Source organism: Mustela putorius, unplaced genomic scaffold, assembly GCF_011764305.1.
Source record: "Mustela putorius furo isolate JIRA1106 unplaced genomic scaffold, ASM1176430v1.1 tig00000759_pilon_pilon_pilon, whole genome shotgun sequence".
Lineage (NCBI taxonomy): Eukaryota > Metazoa > Chordata > Mammalia > Carnivora > Mustelidae > Mustela > Mustela putorius.
In genome coordinates, this window is record NW_025421467.1 from 431,439 (window position 1) to 438,910 (window position 7,472).

The window sequence follows — 7,472 nt, forward strand, 5'->3', positions numbered from 1 at the left end:
GTTTTAAAAGGGAAGTTAATTTAGAAATATTTCCCCCAAATTTATGAATGTTTTCTAAATTAAAATGTTGTTAGAGGGCGCCTGGGTGGCTCAGTGGGTTGAGCCGCTGCCTTCGGCTCAGGTCATGATCTCAGGGTCCTGGGATCGAGTCCCGCATCGGGCTCTCTGCTCAGCAGGGAGTCTGCTTCCTCCTCTCTCTCTGCCTGCCTCTCTGCCTACTTGTGATCTCTCTCTGTCAAATAAATAAATAAAATCTTAAAAAAAAAAATGTTGTTAGATTAATTCTTTTATGATATGCATCTTTCCACTGTGGTGTAGTCCTCTTGGTTTGGGGTCCACAACTTCAGTTTCATATAGTAAAAGCAAAGTTTAAATGTAATTTTTAAATAAAAAATAGAACAGAAAAATATGATAATGGGAATATTTATATGCAATTAATATTAAAAAGCACTAAAAGCATTAAAAGTCAAAATCAGAATTCATTCTGTGAGTTTAAGGAAAGCAACTCCTTTAAAAACTAATTTCTTTAGGATGGAAGACTATTCCTTTATTCAAGTCATATTATTAAAAACTAATGAACAAACAAAACAAAAAGCCTACCTAAGCTATATTAAATGGTGAAGGATGCTTACATGCTCTTAATTTACTACAAAATAATTCTTAATTATCCCCAATTCATGTTATTTTTAGTTCAGTGACTATAGTTGTCACTTTGATTTGGCCCTGCTCTGTGGACTATGTGAATGGTCCCTGGCTGTGCTGCCACTGCTCTGGCTAGAAATATGGAACATGACAGAACAAGCATAGATCTTATATTTATTTGTTAGAACTTAGAGCCTCCAACTATTTCAGAACTTAGAACTTCAATATCTATTAATAAACTGTGGCAGAATAGAACTGCCATCTGCTGACAAGACAGGCTTGACAACATAAAAGTAAAGCTTTGATTATCCAAACTTACTTTTGAATTTTCATGCAGTCTTTTAAAATCTGGCATAGACATCTGACCTAATTAGTAGGCCTTTCTTTCAAATAATATGCCCATGTCACCTTTTAAGCCCCCCCCAACAAGTTATCATGTGCCTATCTCTTCATTGTGATAACAATTTCAGATTTCTAATGAAACCAAAGATCATTAAGTTTCACATGGAAGAGTTTATTAATAATTCTGGATATCCACAAATAAGTACTGACTCACAAATCTACAGACTCCGTTTTTTCAGGCCATTATAAATGAGGCTTTTCTCCATTATGTTGCCCATATACCTCTAAAATTACAAAATATACATCACTGCCAAAGTTCTTTCTATATTTCCCCTTTAAAACAAACCCTTTGGGTCTCTATAATAAAGCTTAATAACATATAAGTACTGTAGTGATAATATGTACATTGCTCCTATTATACTTGATGTCAACACCATAGGTCTCCCTTTTAAAAAGCAGCCATGCCAAATAGGGTCTTTTTAGGATGTTAGTAAAAGCCCACCAATACGTGGTTTACTTACAGCATCTGACCCTTCACAGCACTTTTAAAATCCCTGCTAAACAAATGTATTTGCTAGGTATAATGGAGTATAATGGAATCAACATTTAGACAGAGAATCAGATTTCATTTCTAGTGTAAATGCTGCCTAAGCCAAATCACAAACTTACTGCAACCTCTGGTTTTATCACATGCAATATGAAAAACTGGATGAGCACCAAATCTTCATAATTATGCTGTGATAACTTCAAACTACTCATTCAACAAATATTTATAGAAAAACTGGGTGCTACGCATTGGTGTTATATGAATAACATATAACGTTTTGCTGGGGGATACATAATTTTGTTTACTGGTTAAGTTCCACAAAGGATATTGGAACTGATGAAGATCTGGGAAAGTTTCCCTAAGGATTAAACATTTGAGCTGGGACTTGGTGAGAGGAGCCAGCCATGTGAAGTTCTTGGGAGAAGAGAATGCTAGGTAGAGGAGCAAGTGCAAAGAAAATTCACCTTTGTACCTTTCCCAATGTGTGATGCTTACTTTATTCAAAATCTGGCTTCAAACTATTTTCCATACAATGAAGTCTTCTATGATTAACCCTACTTTCAAATTATGGCTTCAGTGCTCAGTTATCTATAGCTACAGTTTTAAATTCATGGTTCTAAAAATGTTAATTATTAACTGTTCTGTGTTTATTCTAGTCTCACAATAAGTCAAAAATTTCAAGGAGTCAGGGCATCTGGGTGGCTCAGTGGGCCTTCGCTCAGGTCACGATCCCAGGGTCCTGGGATGGAGCCTCGCATCAGGCTCTCTGCTCAGCAGGGAGCCTGCTTCCTCCTCTCTCTCTCTCTCTCTCTGCCTGCCTGCCTCTCCACTTACTTGTGATCTCTGTCAAATAAATAAATAAAATCTTAAAAAAAAAATTTCAAGGAGAGTATCCTAGCATTCTTATATTCATCTTTCACAGTACCTTAGCTGTATTGTAAACAGATGAGAATGTTCACTAAATGTGTAGGACCAACCACCATAAAGAAAATCAGTATTTTGTTTCTCCATTCTCAGAATAAGGTTTGGTCAGAGTGCTTCACTGTAAATCCAGCAGAAAGAGCAACTGACTCATGAGTGAGATATTTCAAATTCAAAGTTCCCAGCTCTACCATTTACTTAGGTATGAAGCTTCTAGTAATTGATTCTAGTAAATCAAACTCTATGACCATTTGTCAGAATCTGTAAAATAGGGATATTTGTCTTGTCTAACCAGGGTTAGTTACCAACTACATTCCACAAGAGATCATGTAAAGCTTACTGTGGAAACAGAGCAAAAATACTAGAAATAATAAATATGTTTTCATTTTAGAACTGGAAGACACCTTAAATGATCATATTTAATCCTTCAGTTCACATGAAAAGTCAGAGACCCAGAAAAATTAAGTTACCTGTTCAAAGCTACTGAAATATATTACGCTAGAATCAGTACGGCATTCAATTTTTTAAAACACCCAGTCTAGCACACTTCTAAACACACCACACTGCTTTTACCACTTTTGCAACCTTGTCTTCAATGTACATACCTCACAATTTATTTTAACATTCTCTTCACTCAGATCCAGAATGGTAAAAACCAGGTGGCTTCAAAACAAAACAAAACAAAACACAAAAAACCAAAAATAATAAAAAACCCCCCAAAGCCCCAAACCTATATAAGTTTCTGAGGCTGAGACCTCACATAATTTGATATCAGAACTGAATTTAGGAAGTGCTGCCCTGATATTACTGAGTCACAAGATTAGGAATGTAAGGATTATAATCAGCTGATGCCTTAAAAATATGCATCTACGAAATGACTGCATATCTGGCTTGTGGTTGGAGTATTTTTCTTACACAGTTTCTAACTGAATCAATATAATGCTGCTTCAATTACACTGTTACTTAAGAAATACAAATTTAATTTTATTTATAGACAATGTATTTGTATAATATGAAATACTAAAAGCAATGTAAAATACTTTTTGTTTCTGGTCATCTTTCTTTGTTCGCTTATTTTTGATTTTAATATAGAAGCAAAATCTAAGTTCAGAAATAATTATTAACTAAGTACCTATATAAACGCTGGATTATAGAACACTGTTTTAATGTGTGCAAATGAATGTAATGGGAATTACGTATGTTTTCAACAACAGAAAGGTCCAAATTCAATCCTTAAAGTGAAAATATACTGGGTATTAAAAAAATGAAAACTAAACTAGATAACCAACTAGTATTAGAAATTTTCATCTGAAAACACAAATTTACTCCTTAGGAATATCCTAAGTATACTAAAGAAAGGTTGAAACAATATCTAAACTGAAAGAAATATCTTTAGAAACGTAAAACTTTATCAGAATTTAAATGGTTTTCTGGGAAGAGCAGTAAAATGATTAATGTCCCCTCACTAACTTCCATTCTTCCAAGAAGCAATAATGTAAATGCTTTAGAAAATAGTGTCAGAAAATGAAGGTTGTAAGAATCAAATGATGTAAGTCTGTGAAAGCATTTGGTAGACGGTGAAGTACAAGTTATTATTATATAACAATTTGTAGTTTACAAGTACAGCAGTTTGCCACAGAGTAGACGTAAATGCTTATTTAAAAACTGCAATTCTTTTATACTGACTCACTGAATTTTTATTCTTAAAAAAGAAATCCATGAAAGCAGATCAACTATCCACTTCTGAAAAAGGAATTTAACATAGCCTCAATAGAAAACACCCCCCCCCCCATGATCACAAATAAATTCCCCCCTCTTTTCAAAATCTAGGGCCTTCTTTTAGCCAGGTGACCTTAAAGAAGGTTACTGTTCCTCTCTAGAACTCAGTTTCCTAGTAGTTAGTGTCAGGTACTGTGTTGGGTGTTTTGATTTTATTGCATAATAGGAAGTGCACAGATAAAATTACATAGAAATTATTATCCCTGTTTTATAGTTAAGGGATAACACTATAATGCTCAAAGGGATTAGTTAGGAAACTGGCTTCAAATCACATGGCTAACTCCAAAAGCCTTGTTTATGCTACCTTGCAAAATGAGGCTGTTCTCAAAGATTACTTTATGCCACAAAAAGATATGATTAAGGAATCCATTTTTCTTCCAAAACATGCATAGAAAAAAATTATTTGTTGAATGATAATTTTCTCACTACTTTAGCTTGCCACTATCTAAAAAGAATTTTGGATTTTCAAAGTAGAGATAATTCGCTAAGAGTCTGCAACATAGGACACACAGTGTTCTTTTTTTTTTTTTTAAAGATTTTATTTATTTATTTGACAGAGAGAGATCACAAGTAGATGGAGAGGCAGGCAGAGAGAGAGAGGGAAGCAGGTTCCCTGCTGAGCAGAGAGCCCAATGCGGGACTTGATCCCAGGACCCTGAGATCATGACCTGAGCCCAAGGCAGCGGCTTAACCCACTGAGCCACCCAGGCGCCCCCCACACAGTGTTCTTTATGGCATATGCACTGCAAGGTATTTAACAAATTTTAAAAATGAAGAATAAATGGTAACTGATAGATACTATTTTCAGCTAAAGGTTTAACACTTTCTAAAGTGACTCTTTAAAATATGTACAGTTTTTACTTCCCTAAATTTTGTGGTCCTTAGAATCAATCTACTCTGTATATTTATAAACAAACAATATGTTAAAAGCACATTATTATCTTTCCCTAAAATATCTTATTACAGAATGAAGAATGGATTTGGGTTTCCTAATAGTGATTTCTGGTTTGGTGTTATATTGCGGTTGTCACCGAAATCATTAATTATCTCTTCGGAATATGCTACCTTGAAGCAGGTTTTCATCACAGTCTACATTACTAACAGTAAAATTTATCCAAATTAGTCCAACGGAAGGTAGAACATTTAATATTATGACTACTACTCTACAGAATCAGCGAAAGTGAGGAATCATTCGGTAGCTGGGGAAACACTTTATTTAACAAGCATTTACGTACCGGGCACTGAGCTATAAGTCAAACATAATACAATCGTTGGAGACACACACACACACACACACACACACGAACTGGTGGACCACACCATCTCACCAGTTGAGCTGTTTGAGATAACCGAACTCCAGGCACCGACCAAACACAAGAGCGCCGAAGTGAGCAAAAAGCAAGCTTCCCCAGACCATCTGAAGACAAAGTCCGCTCTATACCTAGCCTGTGTGGGGACTCCCGAGTGGACCGAAGGGGCCCTAAGAATCAAGAGGGGCCAGGGGAAGCACCTTAAAAAGAGTAGGCACCACCCAAAGGCCGATTTCGGTGCCCCGGTGTTAGGCTTCACTCACCTCTTCCACCTCGATTTCCTTGTAATCGATCTCTTCAAAGTTGAGGACTTGGGAGGGGGCTTCGATCATCTCACCCGCCGAAGACGAGGAAGAGGAGGAAGCGGCGGAGGCTGTAGACATGATCCCTTACGGAGCCCGGGGGGCCCGGGAAGGCTGCCACCCCGACACTCCGGGGGAGAGCCGCGCCCACCCGTCTCCGGACCGACCTTCAGACTGAAGCCACGGCGATCCGTGGCGGGGACAGGGACAGCGGCTACAGCCGAGTCCCGGCTCCGGCTCCTCTGCGTTTTCCGCCGCCGGGCCCGCCCACCGAACTTCCGGTTCCGGCCTGAAATCGGAAATAGGTGGAGGGCTGGGAGCTCCAGAAAGGGGAGGGGAGAATTTTGTGACTGAGACTGGGAAAGGAAGGGCAGATTGGGGGTGGGGTGGGAGAGAGTGAGTGGCCGGTTTGGAACTGTAGAACAAATTTCGCGAGATCTATATTAAGGGGCTACAGCATCGGGTGATACCGCGAGAGCTGATGCCTGACGTAATTAAAATGCGCGAACGGAAGTGGCGCAGAGTACTACGGTATATTAATGCGGTTGGTCGTTCAGGCACCCGCGGGAAAGATAAAAACTAAGTTTTCAACTCTGCTTGGTAAACTGTGTTGTATCTCCCCTCCCTTTTCTCACAAGAGACCTGCGGACGGATGGGCTAGTGTTGGACTAAGTTTTTGTGACGAAGCTTTTCAGTTTCACCTCTAAGCTAAACTGAACTATTTTTTTAAGAAGTCATGGAAAATGTGTTTCCCTTAAGGCGGTGTATGCAAGAAAGCCGTTGCTACTGTTACTTTGAGCCAGTACTTGATGCTATGAGAGATTCTAAAGAAAATAATACAGAGCGAGCCAACGCATGTAATCCGAATAACTGTAGGCTGAGTGCACACGAACAGAAGTTAATATTAGGTAAGGTAGATATTTATAACTTGTATTCATCTGAAGTTACGGGTTGTACCAATAGTACTTATCGAGTGCGGAGCACCCAGATGCTTTACGTTTATAATTTAATCATTAATATCCTTGCAAATTAAATATTTTGGCTGCCATTTTAAGGACATGAGAAAATAAGCTCAGAGAGAGGAAAAAGATTATGAACATCACAGGCTATAAGAAGCTAGGTCAGTGTAGCTCCAAGGTGTTGCCTGGGTTGTGCTATTAACTCAATTTTTAGTTTTAAACTAGCTTTTAAACTTTATTTAGTCGATTTGACCTAAAACGGAACTGGTAAAATTGGAGTTAGAAATGAAGGCTTAAGGACCAAGGATGACACCCTATAATTGTCAAATTCTAAGACTCAGTAAGGTAAGAGACAGAAAAGGAACAGTCAGAACAGGGAAAGAGAGGGGAATGGTGATGGGAATATCACTGGAGGAGAGCTTTCCAATTAAAGAGAAGCCAACCCAGTAAATGCTGTACAGAAGTAAGAAACAATATTTGGGATAACAAATGGGTGATTGGATTTGGAAATTAAGTTTTGAATTGAAAAACATGTCATTTTTTTGTAGTTCTGGTAATAATGATAGTTTGGTGAGTGGCTATAAAAAGAGTAAAAGAATTTCTTCTCCATATACACCCTGGATGATACACAGTGTCTTGGATACCTAGCCCACTTTTATGAAGATGCCCA

The 7,472-nt window shown here is 37.9% G+C and overlaps 1 protein-coding gene across 4 annotated transcripts in view; it reads right to left on the reverse strand.

The window, feature by feature from the left end:
- MAP3K7 (mitogen-activated protein kinase kinase kinase 7) overlaps positions 1–6,243 on the reverse strand; it is a 76,693-nt gene extending 70,450 nt beyond the window's left edge. For 3 of the 4 annotated variants that reach the window (XR_200542.3, XR_006607894.1, XM_004766891.3), the window contains exon 1: positions 5,805–6,243. Coding sequence is in view for 2 of the 4 variants with exons in the window: in XM_004766891.3 (XP_004766948.1) it covers positions 5,805–5,924 (120 nt within the window). In the remaining 2 variants the exon portion in view is untranslated. The remainder of the gene's footprint in view (positions 1–5,804) is intronic. The other variant, XM_004766892.3, reaches the window with a different exon arrangement.
- Positions 6,244–7,472: the final 1,229 nt, after the last annotated feature.